This window comes from Rattus rattus, chromosome 9 (assembly GCF_011064425.1).
Source record: "Rattus rattus isolate New Zealand chromosome 9, Rrattus_CSIRO_v1, whole genome shotgun sequence".
Classification (NCBI taxonomy): domain Eukaryota; kingdom Metazoa; phylum Chordata; class Mammalia; order Rodentia; family Muridae; genus Rattus; species Rattus rattus.
Genome location: NC_046162.1, coordinates 85,778,067 through 85,796,375, shown reverse-complemented (window position 1 = coordinate 85,796,375; position 18,309 = coordinate 85,778,067). Strand labels below are relative to the sequence as shown.

Here is an 18,309-nt window from a genome sequence, read left to right as displayed (position 1 = left end):
GTCTGCTGTTTGCTTAGCTTTTCGGTCCTGGTTAACTCGGAAACACATCAGAAGGTTACACATAGCTGCCACAGTCATCAAGCACGCATGGCATAAGTGGAGAGTGAGTATGACTGGGGCCAGGGTGGGCAGTACTTGAAGACTGGGCTTCTGACAGGCCCGAGAGGGAATGTCTGCCGCTGTGGTGTGGGCGTATTGTTAGGCCACAAAGCCTCTCAGCTTGTGTCCGTCCTCTTCATGAGGTTGGCTGAGTGGCATGTGCAACTCCAGGAACAAACTGTCAAAGCACTGCGGTTTCTTTACGCTCTGCCATGTGCAGCCAGTCTAGTCCAGGGCATCGCAGCCAAAGGCCTCCAGTTACCTTGTCAAGATGATTTTCTATCTGCTAGAAAGATCTAGTGCGATGGCTGTGCGATGGCTCAGCGGGTAAAGGGGTTTGCTGCCAGGCCCATCCCACCTGAGTCCAACCCCAGGGACCCTCACGGTTGGCAACAAAGGCCCAAAAGCTGCCTTCCGACCTTCACAAGCAGACCATGGCATGCTCACACCCAACACATACACTACGTACACACGTCACCTTTTATTTTGTTTTGCTTTTTAAAACAGTTTCTCTGTATACATCTGGCTGCCTGGAATGTAGAACAGGCTGGCCTAGAACTCAGAGAGATATTCCTGTTCCTGGGTGCTGGGATTAAAGGTGTGTACCACCATACCCAGCTATTTTATTTTTTTAAAGAGAGCTAAAAGGATGTTTTCTCTTTAAGATCAGAATGGCCTGTCTTGCCTCTAAAGAACTGGATGGTATGGAGGAAAAACTCATGCCTCAGGCTCCCGGTACCCTGCGTTCCTCGCTGTCCCCAGCACACACTAGGTTCCTGGGAGCAATAATCCACCTCTGGCCCCTGGGACTGGTGCTAGCCAACTCAGCTGATGGTATGCGTGGCTTTCAGAGGAAACTGGTAGCCCATGCCTGCCTTCGGCTTCCCACAAGCAGCCCCAGCAACAAAGTCCAGACACCACAACAAGATCAGGCTGGTATCACGTCCATCAGAGCACTGCCCCAGGTATGTTCTCGTTCTGGGATAGTCATGGGAGTCCTATTGAGAAAGGCAGGGAACAAAGCTTGGAGCAGCACCGGGCTCCTAACCCTGCTGGGTAAGCCAAAAACCACAGGTGTGGGTTACTGCCATTGTTTCAACTAACGACCTGGACTCTTAAGAGCCTTCAGTTCTAAAACTCCAAACAGTGTGCCTTTGAAGGCTTGGCTCTGCCCCACAATATGAGCTCCTCAGTTAGGCGTGTATGTCACACAGCCATGTGTCCTCCACCATGTGGGTACAAGCAACATCCTACAGGGTAGGTGTAAAGACTAGAGAGTGCCATGGTTAGCCTACGTAGGACATAATTAGTCCTACTTGTAAGAATTGAGTGTGGCTATAATTTGTCACCTCAAATGAAACTGCATTTGGCAGTTTCTTAGATTTTATCACATGGTTCCTGGTTGTCACTTTCTCAACGAAAAATAGCCAATGTATGGCCCAGCCCTTTGTGTTGTAGAGTCTGTTCCACTTGAGAGCAGACCCTCACAGCCTGGCCTTAGCTCAGCCCCTTGCCTGGATAACCTCGGTGATGACACATCTCAGAACTTCCATATTCTCCTCTGTAAGCCTGGGTTAATACTTAGCCTAGTACAAGGGACCAGAGGAAAGAAATGCAGTCAACAAGATGCTATATATGTACAGAATATCTCTCTGAAATTGACAAGGGGTAAACAGAAGTGTTCTGATCTTCCAGGTATAACTAGTCACAAGATGACAGCCAGTAGCCTTATAGTAATAGACTCCTTCCTAGTATTTCCTGTCTCACAATGAATGGATGTGAGACTTTATTCCTATATTTATCTGAGTCCTGCCACTCATAGGATGCATCTTCTTTCTCCCTAGGGCTCAATAAAGTTCCACTGCAGGAAGTCTCCACTTCAGTATGCTGACATCTGCCCTGACCCTTCAGCCTCTAATGTTACTGGCTTTAATCAGATTCTGCTGCTAGAAAGGCACAGGCCAGTCCAAGTGTGACTCTTCTACCCCCGCCTGTCTGAGTGATCTTTACTGCTTTGTTTCCACAAGGCCTTTTCCTGCCAGCTGCCTTGCCAAAGACATCTGATCCCACACACACGTGCCAAGCTATTCCCACAGCAACTCCAACTGACTCCAACTGCGCGTGCAAGCAGATTCCAGCCTAAGCCAGGGCTTCATGGCCAAAGTGCCACCCTCCAGGGCTATGGCCTCAGCACTGGCAGGATCTGGGGGTGCTGGGTACCAAGCCAGGATTAGGGCCACAACATCCCAGCTTACTGTCTTCAGGCTCAGCCTCACCAGATGTAACTGTCCATCCAGAATGTTGTCACTACAGTGAGATGGACACTGGGCCATCCACAAGCACTTTAAAGGGCCAAGTCACCCTAAAATTGGCTCTAGAATTTTGGCTGGGGGAAAACTTGCATATAATACATTAAGGGAACAATAATATTTAATAAACTGATTTATTTAATGTTACCAAGGACAATGAACAATACAGGGTCAAGAGAACCACACCTTAAATTTCTTAACACTATCAGTTTTAGATTCAAATGGATACACTTGGTATTTATGATGTAACTCTGAACTGTACAAGAAATAAAATTTAGAACCACCATCTAAATATAAATAGCCAACTCTCTAGTACTCTCTAAGTACTTTATGTATGTAGTTTCCCTGTATATATGATGTGTACCACATGCATACAGTACCTGCAGAGGCCAGAAGAGGGCATAAGCTCTTCCAGAGCTGGAGTTAATGACAGCCGGGAGCTGCCCTCCAGTGAGCCCACACTGGGTTCTGTGCAAGAGCAACAAGAGTTCTTTAGCTGCTGAGCCATCTCTCCGGGCTGCAAGTTTCCTCTTCACAAAGGCTCTGCAGCGAGCTCTGTGATAGAGAAGACCCACATGTGCTACCACAGCCTGAAAACCTCCTCCTCGGAGCAGTGGGCAGGCGGCTTGAGCAGACAGCATATCCAGTTTTAAGAATCCTTGTTCTGGGATGGTTCCACAATTCTTAAACAGCAGTCTGCAAACTCCACGAACAGGGGCTCCTGCATGCAGGCTTTCATCAGCTTCGCCTTGTTGTCGCCCTGATCGAGGTTAATCATCAGCTGCCTCAGGTGCGGGTTGAGCAGTAAGCTTCTTAAAGTTTCTGATTTACCTTAAAGATCAATACCAGCTTTAAGTTCAAGGGCAAGCTATGGCAGTGGCTGAAAGCTAAGTGTTTCCAGTGTAATCAACTATGAAGGGTTTATATCTCCATCACTATGCTGTCACCCCATATCCTAAGATTGTACAACCAACCACGCATCAAAACCTAATACACACCTTTAATCTCAGTACTCAGGAGACAGAGGCAGGTTAATCTTTGAGTTCAAGGCCAGCCTGATCTATAAATCGAGTTCCAGGACAGTCAGAACTACATAGAGGAACCCTGTCTCAAAAAACCCTTTTAACATCATCTGTACCAAATGTGAATTTTTTTCCTTATCATAACTACATGTACGTATTTGCATCTAAATCTAGTTAGATGATTTAAAGTGCATCAGTTATATGCATTGTGCCGTTTTTGAGAAACAGGTTCTGGAATCAAGCTGCCTTGGACATCAGAAAGATTACTGTATCACAAATTAAACTTCAATATACATGTGAACAAAAGAGATGAGCTGGAGAGAAAAGACAATGGTTAAGAGTACCTGCTGTGCAAAGCATGAGGCCCAGTGTTCATATTCCTGCACCCACTTAGAGGCTAAGCGTGGTCCTGTGCATACCTATAACTCCAGCACTGAGCAAGACAGACAGGTGGGTCACAGGGTTCTGCAAACTGCTAGCCTAGCCAAGGTATGAGCCAGGTTCAATGAGACTCCACCTCAAAGGAGTAAGGTGGAGAATGACAGGGGACACTCAATGCTTCCTCTGGCCTGTGAGATTAGCACCAATAAGAGTTATCTGAGGAGCCATCTAGGTAAGGTGAGCTAGAAGGTGACTTTCCCAGAGATGACCCACTATCTTTGCATGGTCTGTGATGGATGAGCTCAGAGAATCAAGGCCCCAAGAGACCTCACCCCAGGACTGCTTCTTGGAGCTGATGTGCCTTTCCTGCCACTATTACATAGCCTAAGGGTTCCTGGGCATCAGCCCACCCTATTGAGCACACTTCCTGCAGATAAACATGAAGATGAACTTCCATAAATTAATGCTATTTAGATGAATTAATGATTTTATAGAATTTCTGATTTGATTCAAATAACTTTAGGAATAAAGTTTTAAAAGATGGTTTTAGTTTTTCTAGAACGATGTAATAAAGTCAGAATCAAGAATAAAATGTGCCCACTCCTAATAGTAAGTAAAGGCTGAATAATAATAAATGCAATAAGCCTTCATTCATAATTACACTGAAAAGAGATACAGACTTAGGATAAATTTGTTCTCAAGGAAAACATTCAGGTCCAAGGATGAAGCCACCGGTGTGTACTACAAGGCAAGACCATGTAAAGACTGTTGCTTTGAACTTACAACTTTACAGGACGAAACACTGCTTTGAACTACTAAGATTGATATTTGAACTACTGATATTCTTCTGAAACTCCCCTTTTAACATCTTACCTATGAGGTAATTCTTTCTTACATAGAGAACTTTTTAAGCTATACAAAGGCAAAGCAATAAAGGAAGGTGGTGTAGCCATTTTCCGCTTCGCCCAGTGTATGTGGTCTGTGAGTGACTCCTTTCCTCTCTGGTTCAAAGAGCTGCGATCTGAGCCTACCCTGGCCAGTCAGAGGCTCCTCACCAGAGAAAGGAGCTCTAGCAATAAATCCTTTCACTTAATTACCCGACGCTAAATGCATGTGTGGATTCACCAGAGTTTAGCGCTTAAGCACAGAACAGTAAGAGTTAAGTCTCCAGCATTTAATAAAGCACAGAGATTTGTAAAGTAGAGAAAGCAGAGAGAGAGAGAGAGAGAGAGAGAGAGAGAGAGTTGCAGCAGTCTTCAGCCATAGAATAAGAAGAGTGTTACGTCCCCAGAAGCCATCAGCTGCTAGCACTCAGTACAGTTAAGAGTTACAAAGCCAGAGACTGAGACCATCAGTCTTTTGGCCTTCTTCCGACACTGTGTCCCACCTCAGTCCCAACCCCAAAGGCCAGGACAACTCCCCAGCATTCTTACAAGGACCACAGCAGCAGTGCTACAAAACTCTGCATGATTGAGCTGGCGAGATAGCTCAACGGTTAAGCACTGGCCTACAACCCCCTATTCTCCAGGACGGTCCAACTCCTCTGGTTCCTGTGGCATCAGCACTCGTGCACACGATTAAAATGTGGGTGAACACCGTACCCCCTCTGGTGATTATCCAGCCTTTTTTTATGACTGCACTGTAAACTGAACATTGAAGACAGGAATACAGGTCTCTGTCCCACAGACTGCTGTAAGGCCAGCAAATCAACTATTCTCAAATGTGACTATAGTACTAAAATACCAGTAAATCTAAGGTACTAAGGGAAGCTAGAAAACTGCCTAATCTGAGGCTATTTTGAAGAGCAGAATCATGCCAACCTGCAAATCAGTAGGATCCCAACATAACATCTGGCATGTGCATAATGGGAGCTCTGAAACCAATGTGCTGCCAGAATCCCGTGGCTAGACAAGACTGCATGCTACGTTGCATAGTAACCTTAGAAACAAGCCCCAAATCCCAGCACTGCAGAGGAAGAGGCAGGCAGATCTCTCAGAGTTTGAGGCCAGCCTGGTCTACACAGCACATTCCCAGCCAGCCAGAACTACACGATGAGGCTGTCTTAAATAAATAAATCCCATTTGTGTAACACATGGAGGCCAGAGGTCCACAGTGTGTTTCTTCCTTAATTGCAACTGTCCTCTACTTTTTTTTTTTTTTTTTTTTTTTTTTTGAGATAGGGTCTCACAGTGCGTAGCCCTGGCTGGGAGTGCTGAGATAAAGGTTCATGCCATCACACTCCACTCCACCTTAGTGTGTGTGTGTACGGGGTGCGGGGGGCACACACTGCAGCGTCTCTTACCTATTTAGATAGACTGACTACCGACAAGGTACGGGGATCCTCCTGTGGCTACCTCCCTAATGCTAGGATTACAGCACCTAGCTCTTTTCCTTGTTTTTAAATAAATAGAGATGCTACAGGTTAAAGGCAAGTCATAAAGCTTATACTGTAAGCACTATCAATTAAGCAATCTCTTTACCTCCTTAAAAAAGAAAAAAAAAAATCCCATTTTAAAAGGATAAAAAGAAGATCTGGCAAAGGCCCAGCAGGTAAAGGTGCTACTGCCAAGCCTCGATGACCAGTCCCGTCCCCGAGACAGAGCTGTCCTGACTTGTCCATGTGCCCACGGGGCGGGATGCACTGACGGAGAAGTGCCTCAGTGGTCACATGCACTCGCTGCTCTTTTGGAAGACCTGTGTCAGTTCCCACATCCATGCTGAGGGGCCCACAACCCCTCAGCTCCAGGGAACACAACACCCCTTCTGGCCTCCGCCAGCCCCTGTACTCAGGTGCACAGAATTTAAAAGTAAATCTTTAAAGATAAACTAAGAGCACTGGCAACTCTTCCAGAGGTGTGTCTGAAAACGGCTACAATATACTCACATACATAAAATAAATAAATCTTTTATATATATATATATATATGTATGTATGTATATATATATATATGTATGTATATATATATATATATATATATATATATATATATATGCGCAAGAGTCAGAGGACAGAAATGACTCCTGAAAAGCTGTCCTCAGAACTTCGCCGCACTCTCACACACAGTACACAATAGCAATTCTTCAGGATAGAAACAGCACAGCATGAGGACATGGAGACAGGAGGATGGCATCATGTCCGAGGCCAGTGTGGTTTACAGTGAGTTCTAAGCCAGCCAGGACTGTGCAATAAGACTCTCTCACAAAAAATAAAAAAAATAAAAATTAAGAGAGAATGTATCACCCAAGGCCAGAAGCAGAGGCCTTGCCTCAGTAGTGCTGATATTCGAGCTTCCTGCTGACAACTGAGACCCAACCACATTCTATGCTAAGGAAAAAATGGTGTCAGAATACTGTCCAAGAACAGTCATATCAAGGGAATTTTCAGAATTTATGAGAAAACTCTCAAGAAACAAGACTTTTGTGACCTCAGTTTCTTCAATAACACGGCTTTTCTTGGAACGTGTTTTCATGTCCCTCCCAGGTGTAGCCAATAGTTTACATCATTCATTACAACTGGTTATTGTCATTTCTTTATATGCCTCTATGGAAAACCATGTTTCTGCCAAGTGCAGCTTGTCTGTGTGATCGGACACTTTAGTCGGGTGACTCTTCTTACCACTGAGGGTATAAAGGTGGCTGCTGCATGAGACTTTGGTCCATGCTCCACTCTCCCAGGCTTCACTGCCTTTAGAGCACAAACAAAATGGCTAACAGTTAACAAGCCCAGCAGAGACTTACCTAGATTCTTTAAACTCTGCACAGACACTCTATCGTCTTCCTCATCACTGTTGAGGAAATCAGCTATAGAGGAGTCGTCACCTGAGGAGTGTAGAGCACAGTGTCAGGCCTCAGGAAGCCAGGGCAACCATGTGGACAACGTATGTGCAGGAGTGCCACAGTGAGGGCACACCAGTAGTCATGTTCAAATACAAGGACAGCTTGCTTCTCTGGTTTCACCACTAACTAAAGGGAAGGTGGCAGAATGCTGGTGCTTCATGCTTCCTATGGTCTGCAGGCAAGGAGTCTGGTTTGCCCTCGTCACGATCCAGGGCTATGACTAAACTAGGCCCTATAAAACCCTGACGAGCATAATACCCACGATTTCAGCAAAGGCAGATATGCCCAAGCCCATACTAGGTGTTCCTCAAAGGACACATGGCCCAGCTCTTTGGACACTTAAGAACCTCTAATGGCCCAGCTCTTTGACTCTAAAAAACCTCTATGAGGCACAAAAGGGGCTGCATGCAGATCCACAACACCCAGGAGGTATTACGGACAAATGAAAGCACGGGTGCGTGAAATACATGAGTGGAATACAGCCTGTTACTGCTCTAAATCTGAGGAGACTCCAGCAGCAAGTAGGTGACCCAGTTCAAAGGAAGCCTCCTACATGAGTCCAACCCCAGGCCCCAGGGCCCCTTCCCCAGGGCCATGCTTCAGGATGCTCATGCTACCACCTGGGACAAGTTGTGCTCCACCCTGAGACTAGGGCTGCTGAGGCTGCTGCTCCCCAAAAAGGCATCCTCCTGTATCCTGCCCATTTACCGCCTCTCCTTTCCTTCCCATTTATAGCTGAGATCCCTTCAAGGTCGCTTGTTTAAAATCCACCACCATGCTAGGTAGTGGTGGTACATGCCTTTAATCCCAGCACTCAGGGGGCAGAGAGGAAGGCCAGCCTGCTCTACAGAATGATGTCCAGGACTACACGGAGAAACTCTGTCTCAAGAAACAAACAACAATAAAACAACCCAACCACCTCACCTTTGTTTTCCTCAGTCCTTACGGGAACCACTGTTGGGCTTTTCTCAACAGGACGCACTTCAGAGTTGCACTGCTCTGTGAGAGACATAAATGTCAGGCATACCCAATCACAACCCCTCCATGCCAGCCAACCAGGCTGCAGGTCCCCCATCAAGCCCAGTGTCCTGAATGTGTCCTAGGTAGAGAGAGACGCAGAGGGAGACACAGGTCAAACCAAGCGAGCGGCCAGAGAGAACCGCGAGTAATTCTGAATCTGGCAGAAGGGGTGAGGAAGCTGGCTGAGCTCGTGAACTGAACAGGTCATGTGCCGCGCCCCACCCCCAAACTTTCACAGGCCCTTCCCCAGGATTAATGGCAGTGACTTCTATGCCGCGCCCCACCCCCACACTTTCACAGGCCCTTCCCCAGGATTAATGGCAGTGACTTCTATGCCGCGCCCCACCCCCACACTTTCACAGGCCCTTCCCCAGGATTAATGGCAGTGACTTCTATAAGCACAACAGTTTCTCAACAGTTGCACACACTGCATGTATGTACCATGAGCCACTAAGAACAGAGATGGGAAGGAAGGTCATCACTTCCAGGTCAGAGGGGTTTAATAACCGTGGAAAACATAGAGAAGGTGAGAAAAGTCTGGTCTAAGTCTACCTGAGGAAGCCCAGAGACGCAAAGGAGAGAGCTTTAGCAGGCAGAACGAAAGCATCTTGGCAGGGATAGGTCTGTGCCCCGGACGCAGGGGGGCGTGGAGGGGCGGGGGGGGGGCGGGGGCAGGAGACAGCACAATATGAGAGGGAGAGAGACTACCTACATGCGTGCAGTGCTAACGAAGGCCAGAAGAGGGAGTCAGAGCCCATGAAGGGGGAGGGGTATCAGATCCCCTGGGACTGGACCTACACGCTGCCTCCTAGTAGGCAGGTGCTGAGAACCAAACTCAGAACCTCTGGGAAAGCAACAAGAAGATTTTAACAGCCGAGCCATCTCTTCTGCTCCAGCTCTTTTTCCTCAACAGGTCAGGAATTTATTTTAGCCAGTTCTGGTGGCATATGTCTGTAGTCCTATAATCCTAGCATTTGGGGACGAGAAAGCATGACCGTGATAGATAAGCCAGCCTGAACCTGTCTCAGCTGGGCGGTGGTGGCTTACGCCTTTAATCCCAGCACTTGGGAAGCTGAGGCATGGAGATCGTGAGTCTGGGAGTAGTGTAGGATACATAGTGAATTTGAAATACTCTGTCTCAGCACAAAATAAAACAGCACTTGGGAGGCAGAGGCAGGCGGATCTCTATGAATTTGAGGTCAGCCTGGTTTACAGAGCGAGTTCCAGGACGCCAGCGCTGCGCAGGAAAATCCTTTATTGAAAAGCAAACAGGGGGCTGTGGATTTAGCTCAGTGGTAGAGCGCTTGCCTAGCAAGCACAAGGCCCTGGGTTCGGTCCCCAGCTCCGGGAAAAAAAAAAAGAAAAGAAAAGAAAAGCAAACAAAAGAAAAAAGAAAGGAAAAGAACCTGTGTCAAAATATCACACACAGAAATAGAAAACTTCTCCTATTGTAAACAATAAACAACCACTATTTTAAAGAAAACCATTGCTGGTTAATTTACTTCAGCCAAGGCAGCTTCTGCAATAGTGAGGGGCTACACTAGAATGTTGTCAAGACGAATAAATTAGCTAAGACTTTCCCAAGAAAGCAGTTGACTTGCTTTGGGATGTTTTGAGACAGGATCTCAGCCTGTAGCCAGGCTGGCATTAAACTGGCGGGAATCCTGCTTCGGGTTCCTGCGTCATGGGACTAAGGGGCATGGGGCCTGCACAGTACAAAGAAGGAGCAAGCGACAGTGATCCGGAATCTTACCTTTGTGCTTCTGGAAACAGGCGACCGAGCAGCTGTAACAGGAGAGAAGGTTCGGTCAGCACGAGCGACCACAGCACGCACCCCTGGCCCGCAACCACCGGCTGCAGTGCGAGCCTCCCGCCCGCAACCCCGGTCTCCCTCCGAGCCCGGTACCCAAACCCCCACAAGCTCCGTCTCACTAGGGCACGCGGCAAGCTGGGCAGCGGTATTTCGGCTTCTCCGAGCAGATCACACAGATCGCAGTCTTACTATTTAGCGACGCCATGATTTCCCAGACGATTCTGCGCTCACTCTTTTACCAAAACGAGGGCCAATCACAGCGCTCCGCACTTATTGGCAGTCAGAAGCAATGGATTGATCCTGTTCTCTGTTCCAGGCCTCACATATAGAATGTCGATACAGTCGATATGTATTTAGAGCTGCCGCGTCAGGGGTTTTCCCACCGATTAGATCAGGCCACGGAATTCAGGATTCTTTTGCCTCTTCATCCCTAACACTGACATCACAAGTGTGCACCACCATGCCTAGTCAAAGACATTTTTAAAAAATTGTTTGTATACGTGTGCGCCTGTGTCGGAGTAAGGGATGCCTCTGCCCTAAGAGGCCAGAAAAGATGTCAGATTCCCTGGAGCTTTCTAATGGGAATGTTAGGAAGCAAACTCTGTAACAGCAGCTAGCGCTCCTTACCGCTAAGCCATTTCTCCCAGCCCAAAAGACATTTCTTGAGGTTGAGCCGCTGACAAATGCTTATTGAATCCCAACTGTGAGTTCTACACTAGGGGTGGTTAAAAAATGGTCTCTTCCCTAGGACCATTAGGCTTGAAGTGAAAACAGAATGGGGAGAGGTTGAAGGAAGAGACTGGGATTCTAGTGTCAAGCCGTGCATTTGCATGACTCTGAAAAGGAGCGTTCTTTAACTATTGCCCCTAGCTTCTCTTGTGCCTCACGCCACTACTAGCCATGGCGGGGGTGGACTGACCATAGAGCAGATCAGTGGCTAGGCTAAAGGGATCCAGGCTAACGCGTTAGAAAAGATGGGATATGACTAGCCTCGAAGCCGTTATAGACTTTAGTTACAGACATAGTCATGGTTGATTAGTTTCTTGAGACAGAGTCACGGCTGGTCTTGAACTTGTATGTAGATTAGGCTTGCCTTGAATTCATAGAGATCTATCAGTTTCTGCCAACTAAGTACTGTGATTAAAGGTGTAGACTATTCACCAGAGAAGACTGCTCAGACATGGGTTAAGCCAAATGGAAGTCTACATTAGCGACTACACTGAGTGTTTGGGATCCCAGTGTAGCATTGAGCTGTTCTCAGGTTGAGCTTTTGAGTACAAAAACCTTACCTGTTAACATACTTGAGTTAGCAACCATTAGCAGAAGCAGAACTACAGAAGCTAGAAAGCTAGGTAGTACATTAGAGACTCACCCAGAATGATGGGCTTCGAGAGATTAGGCCTTTGTTCTAGTTTTAGCAGGTGGTGCTGTCTACATTCTGAGTTTTAAAGCCTGAATTGAATGTCCATCATGGAGTCAGTTGTGTTAAGAGTCTGTGTTACAGGGTGTGTCACCACACCCTACTTCAAATCCTGTTTTTTTAGGAACCTTGCTCCTCTCTGAAGCTCTGAATTTGGTCCAGCCTAACCTCAGCTTCCAGAACCTTAAATCATGCCCATCTCCCCCAATGCCTGCTCCTCTGTGTGGTCCATTTGGGCTCTAGGGTCCTTTGTTTGTTTGTCTGTTTGTTTTTGGTTTTGTTTTTGTTTTTTGAGACATGGTTTCTCTGTGTAGCCTTGGCTGTCCTGGAACTCACTCTGTAGACCAGGTTAGCCTTGAACTCACAGAGATCTGCCTGCGTCTATTTCCACCAGCCCTGCTCTTGGGTCCCTTTTAATAAGTGTGCCCATGAGCATCTGAGCCTGCTGAGATGGACCTGCTGCAAACGAGGACATGCCTGGAACCCTGACTTCCATCCTTTGAGGGTCACAGAGGGCTTGGTTGCTACCTGTGAGCCCTATTATCAATGAAAGTAGATGTTCAGATCTAAATTGAGCTATTGAAAGGCAAATAGAAATCATACATAATTTTTAACAGGTAGCTGGCAAGAGGGCTATTGCCATAATCTTCAGAAGGATTCTACTCTCCTGGGTCTCTGCTACTGACCCCATTAGCATAGGCTACTAAGTGTCGGGTACGTAGCTCAGGACAGCCCAGTACAATTCCGTCTGCCTCTGTAGGAAGTATGGGGAATGAGCAAGAATCCTTCTTCGGTGTCACGGGACCGATGGAATGCTGTCCAGGCCCTAAACCATGTCCTTCCGCTAAAGCAGAAGGCCCCTTTGGCTCATTCTTTGCCTCTGTCAGCACGTCCAGAGCTTGCTTAGAATCCAGTACGAATCCACACTGACCCGATAACCCTTTGCCTTCCTAGTCCTCAAAAGAAGCACCACTTCTGGTTTGAACACAAAGCTTTCTAGAATGTCCAAATTAAAGTGGGACAACCAGAGAAGGGCAGCAACTTATCCATGATCACATTTGAATCTGTGTCCTATGTGGTAAGGGTATAAAATGTCACCCACCACACCAGATTTGATTGTGTATTTGTACGTAGAGGCTGAAACTGGGAATCTCTCCTACACACACTTTCTGTGGTAGAGATGCTGCTCCCTCTACTCTGGATGCCCCTAGCTTCAGAGATCACTGTCAGTCTTTCTCCAACGTCCAGGACAGGAAAGGAAGTGTGATGGGGACCAGGCAGGGGAATACCGAGGACGGTATGATTCCAGTTGTCCACAGTTGAGATCCCAATGGGAACACCCTGGCTGTCTATGAAATACTATTAAACCCATCTTAGATGCCTCATAGTCCTCCGCAAGAGCCTGAAGAGCAGTGAAAAACCTTGGAGAGAAGCAAGACAGCAAAAAAAGGTTTCAGAACTCAGGCACCTAGCCAGCAGACCGGCGCCTGGGAGCCTCTGGAGCTTCTCGCAGTGTTGCACGCCAGCAACAGCCACCGCCAGAGGGCGCTGCAGGCCGCCTTTGCATTGGTGTAGCGCATACTCTTAGAGCCCAGCTCACACACCACTTTATGCAGATTAAGTTGGCAGTTTAGAAAAGAGCTAGACTGGAAACTAAGCCGGAGCTCATGTAAACTCCAGGAGAGTGGTAGTCCATCTGGAAGCTGGCCACCTATGTTAGCCTAATCAGAATCTGGCTGTGCTTTGGGAACTTGGAGTTACCAACTGGAGCAGGGTTTCTCAACCTGTGGGGTCGTTATCGGGGCTTCCTAAGACCATCAGAAAACAGATACTGACATTACGGTTCGTAACAGTAGCAAAATTATAGTTATGAAGTAGCAACTGAAATAATTTTATGGTTGGGGGTCACCACAACATGAAGAACGGTATTAAAGGCTCCCAGCATTAGGAAGGTTGAGAAGCGGTGAGCTAGGGCATGAATCAGAAGATCTATCTGTTCTTGAGGGTGGAGATGTAGTTTCATTGGTTAACATCAGGAGGTCCTGGGCTCAAGCCTCAGCAATGCGCAAGTCTGACATGGTGATGCATGCCTGTAATCCCAGAATTGGAGGTGGAGGCAGGAGGATCAGGAATTCAAGGCTACATTAAAAATTTGCCTGGGATACTGAGAGTCCATCACAGTGTATACTCTCCTCACATGTACCTCCTATGCTCTTACTGGAGACCTGGGGTTTATAAAGGTGTTTGGAGACATGTGGAATGGCTCAGCGGTTAAGAGCACTGGCTGCTCTTCCAGAGGTCCTGAATTCAATTCCCAGCAGCCATATGGTGGCTCATGACCACCTAGAAAGAGATCTGATGCCCTCTTCTGGCATGCAGGTGTATATGCAGACAGCACTCATTTACATAAAAGAAATTAAAAAAAAAAAAAAAAAAAAAAAAAAAAAAAAAGGCCGTGCTTTGCTCCATTCTGGTTCCACTCTGCTACTCTAAAATATCCATCCCGAGCTCCCACTGAACGACACTGAGAAACGGTGGTCTCAGGAGAGTGTTCCCGCGGGCTCACCTGCTCACATTCATTTCCATCCGTAAGAAAGGGTAGGCCCCAGAAATGGCTTAGCAGGCATAGGTGCCAAGCCTAAAGATCCCAACCTGGTAGGAAAGAACTGACTCTGGTAAGTTGTCCTCTGACTCCCACACATATACCTCCCCTCCACACATAATTAGCAAACAGACAATTGTCCCCCTGTTGAGGAACGATGCCCTCTCAAGGTGAGGGATATTTATTTAAAATAGGGTCTCATAGAGTCCAAGATGGCCTCCAACTCACTAGCCAAGGGTCGTCTCGAACTTCTGACCCTCCTGCCCAACACCCTGAATGCTGGGGCCCTAGGCACATGCTCCCACATCAGGGCTGTGTATTGCAAGCAGCCCCTACGGTCCTGAAAATTCACAGCAAAGGGGATGGACCATTGTATTTTGGGAAATTTCCAGAGTGGGTGTAGGCTGGTCCTGTCTGCCCTTGCTTAAAGCACAGGGATTCTGTTCGTCAACTTTTTACAGGACCTAATTCACTGACTCATCCACAGAGCTGGACACTAACGTGGGAATGGGTCAGGAGGAACCTCGTTAAACTCAGGCTGCAATCCCAAGGGCGGGTGGAAGCACGTAGCATTGGAACTCTAACCATCAAACAACCATCACTCATTTCCTTTTCCGTTCCCCTGAAATAGGCTCAGGGTTTCTCCGCAGCAGCCATTAGGTGCATTTAATTTGCCGTCCAAACTATGACTTGTTTTCGCAGTGCTCAGGGCTGTGTTAGTGCTTGGCGGATAAGCTAAACCCGTGCTAACGCTATCAGACACCCTGGCCAGTCCCGCTGACCTGCTCCTGAAGACTGCTTTCCGGGAGAGTGTCCCCGCTCACTTTCACCCCTCCCTTCCCTGCTCTCTACTCATCTTCCTGGAATTCTGCATTTCCTGGTTGAGGCAGTACATTTCTGTTCCTCCTGTAGCTCCCAGTAAATGTGTCCTTTCTTCTTCGGAGAAATGCTTCCTGTCAGGCAATGGCAGGCACACGGCAGGCACACGTATTCTTCATTCCACCTGCTTGCTAATCCACATTGCTCTGAATTTTGTAGTAATTTGCATCTGCCCCCTACTAGCTGTGCCCTGTCCTTTATGCCTCCAACATCCTTGGTATTCATCTCAGCTGAGATTCCGAAGTAAGAGGCCTTGATGCTTTTTTAGGCAAGACAGCTTTTGCGTGTGTGTGAACTTTTTTTTTTTTTTTTTTTTTTGAGTCTTGCTATATGGTCTGGAACTCATGATCCTCTGTGTCCTAGGAATTCCAGCCCAGCCAGAGTTACACAGAGAGAGCCTGTCTCTGCCCCATCCAGCTTTGAATGAATGCTGATGCCGCTCAACGGTTTTATAGTTCATTTGGCAGCAGTGCTATTTTGCAAGTACTGGATGGGCTGAGGTAATTTACAAAGATAATCTGGAAATGAGACAGCTCATAAACATGAGCACGATTCCATAGAAAAGGGGACAGCCTTCCCCTGGGTCCTGGCAGTGGTTGCTCATAGATGGGTGTGAGCATCAAACTGTAAGAAGTACAAGGGCTTAAAAAAATGCTGGAGACGTGGCCTGCTGGTTAAGAGCACTTGATGCTCTTCCAAGACTTCCCAGGTCTAGAACCCAGCACCCACACGGCAGCTCACAATCATCTGAAACTCCGGTTCCAAAAGTTCTGATATCCTCTTCTGACTTCCCTGAGCATCAGGCATGTGCACACATACATGAAACATACCTGCAAAGCAAAACACTCATGCACATGAAAATGAAATAAACAAAACAAATTATACTTATATTTTGAAGTATAAATATATGTAGTGAGGGGTAACCCTACCTTGAAGCCCTTTCCGCTCAGTCTCTGGTTGTTTGTCTTGCTTTCCCTCAGTAGATCTGTAATTTTACCAGGTGTAATGTCTCATACCTTTAATTCAAGCATTCAGGATACAGAGTGGTACAAATACTGCTGTCTGCCCACTGTCATCAACTTTGCCTGAGACAGAGTCTCTCACTAAACCGGGCTATCAAACCCCAGGGATCCTCCTATCCCCACCTCTGGCATTTCAGATGACAGGTACATGCCACCATTCCTCCCTACCCCCCAAACAGATTCACTGATCACAATGAAGTTCTCTATAAAGTGACCTGGAGCCTGTGAAAAAAGTCTATAATTCCAGTACTCGGGAGTCCGAGACAAGGAGACGTGGATTTGAGGCCAGGCCAGGGTGCGTGGTTCTAGATAATGCTTGACTACACTATTTAGTTATTGTGTAAAACTGACAAAAGCCCAGACAAAACAGCTGTGACTCTTCCTAACTTGGCACCTTACTAACTTTCTCCCTTGATAAGGAAAGTCATCCAAGTGGAAGATTGCACTCTGACCATTCAATGAGTGGCTAAATTCTGGAGCTTCCGTAGCTTTACAAAGTAGTAGGTAGGGTTGATCCCTAGGCCAGGCTGTTAGTGGATTGGTATGGGGTGGTTGTCCATATGCCCTCCTGTGCACCACCTCTGACATGCTGTCTTGTTTCTGGATCAAAATATTCCCATTCTCTATTCTCAGGGTGCCCCAGAATGTGAGTGGGGTCAGAGGTTAGCTTAACTACTTCATGGGCTAGAACAGATGGTCTACTCTGCGTGCTCATCTCACCGGTCACCATGACAGCCCAGATGACATCTTATCAATGTGTGCACAAGACTCCAACAATGGGTGGACTGGTCATGTGCCCCTCAAATACAGCTCCAAGGTAGCCTCCATCTGGCCCACTGGGACCATGCCTGTTTATGTCAGTGCCAGGGATTCCAACTTAAGTTTCCATACTTGCTTTCTCCCCAGCCCCTGAAGGACTTTTATATAGTCTATACAGAAAGAAAATTCAGTGCCAACAATTGAATGCCTTTTTAAAAAATTTTTATTAGTTTTTATGTATATAAGTAACTGTAGCTATCTTCAGACACACCAGAAGAGGGCATCAGATCTCATTACGGATGGCTGTGAGCCACCATGTGGTTGCTGGGAATTGAACTCAGGACCTCTGGAAGAGCAGTCAGTACTGTTAATCGCTGAGCCACCTCTCCAGCCCAATTGAATGCCTTTTGTTCCCAGTGTATTTATAAGCTCTGAGTGCAATGAATCCCCAACTACAATGGCAGACGGACACAGTAATTACAATGAAACGGAGTGCATTTGGTGTGGAAGTCACCTTAGGCTGACGCTGCCTGGTGTTGACATGTCAAATGCGCAAGGCTCATAATATTCCTGAAAGCCATTTACATGTTAAAGGGGAAAAAAATGCCTTTCACCCAGTTCTTCTGCGCCTGCGTTAACTCAGCGTGGTTTCTTTTCCGCCCCTGCTGTTGCACAGAGACATCTATGTTAGGCATGGTGGCACACAGGAGGCAGAGGCAGGTGGATCTCTGTGAGACTGAAGTCAGCCTGGTCACATAGCAAGTCCAAGACAGCCAGGACTGCAAAGAGAGACCCTGTCTCAACCCAGGCTACCCCACCCGCACCCCTGCCAAAAAAAAAAAAAAAAAAAAAAAAAAAAGAGGAGGCATCTACAGGACTGAAAAGTTGAAAGTTCAGGGTGTACACTAGATGGTCAGTCTCCAGATGGTGAGAGCACAGCAGGGCTCAGGTTTGATCAGTGACCTGCAGGACCCTTCCTCTTTGGGCCCTGAAGACTGTTAGGAATCTCTGAGCTGCTGAACATTCCAGAACCTGCTCCACTCTTAATACCTGTTTCCTTCTTCCTGAGAGCCCAGCAAGTTCAGGGGAAGACCTGAGGGAGGTCTGTGCAAGGACGGTTTGTTTGCAGGGTGTTTGTTTGCAGGG

At 47.1% G+C, this 18,309-nt stretch overlaps 2 protein-coding genes across 2 annotated transcripts in view; one reads left to right on the top strand and one right to left on the bottom strand.

Moving 5' to 3' along the window:
- Window positions 1–2,706, top strand: part of Myo19 (myosin XIX) — a 29,477-nt gene extending 26,771 nt beyond the window's left edge. The window contains exons 24-26 of the mRNA XM_032912690.1: window positions 18–103; window positions 765–1,064; window positions 1,944–2,706. Coding sequence (XP_032768581.1) covers window positions 18–103; window positions 765–1,064; window positions 1,944–2,075 — 518 coding nt within the window. The 3' untranslated portion in view covers window positions 2,076–2,706. The remainder of the gene's footprint in view (window positions 1–17; window positions 104–764; window positions 1,065–1,943) is intronic.
- On the bottom strand, window positions 2,524–10,726 carry Znhit3 (zinc finger HIT-type containing 3). The gene is made up of 5 exons (XM_032912689.1): window positions 10,601–10,726; window positions 10,422–10,453; window positions 8,573–8,647; window positions 7,550–7,630; window positions 2,524–3,239 (listed from the first exon to the last, which is right to left on the bottom strand). The coding sequence occupies exons 1-5, from the start codon at window positions 10,684–10,686 to the stop codon at window positions 3,058–3,060; spliced, it is 456 nt and encodes a 151-aa protein (XP_032768580.1). The 5' UTR covers window positions 10,687–10,726; the 3' UTR covers window positions 2,524–3,057.
- Between the last annotated feature and the right edge of the window lie 7,583 nt (window positions 10,727–18,309).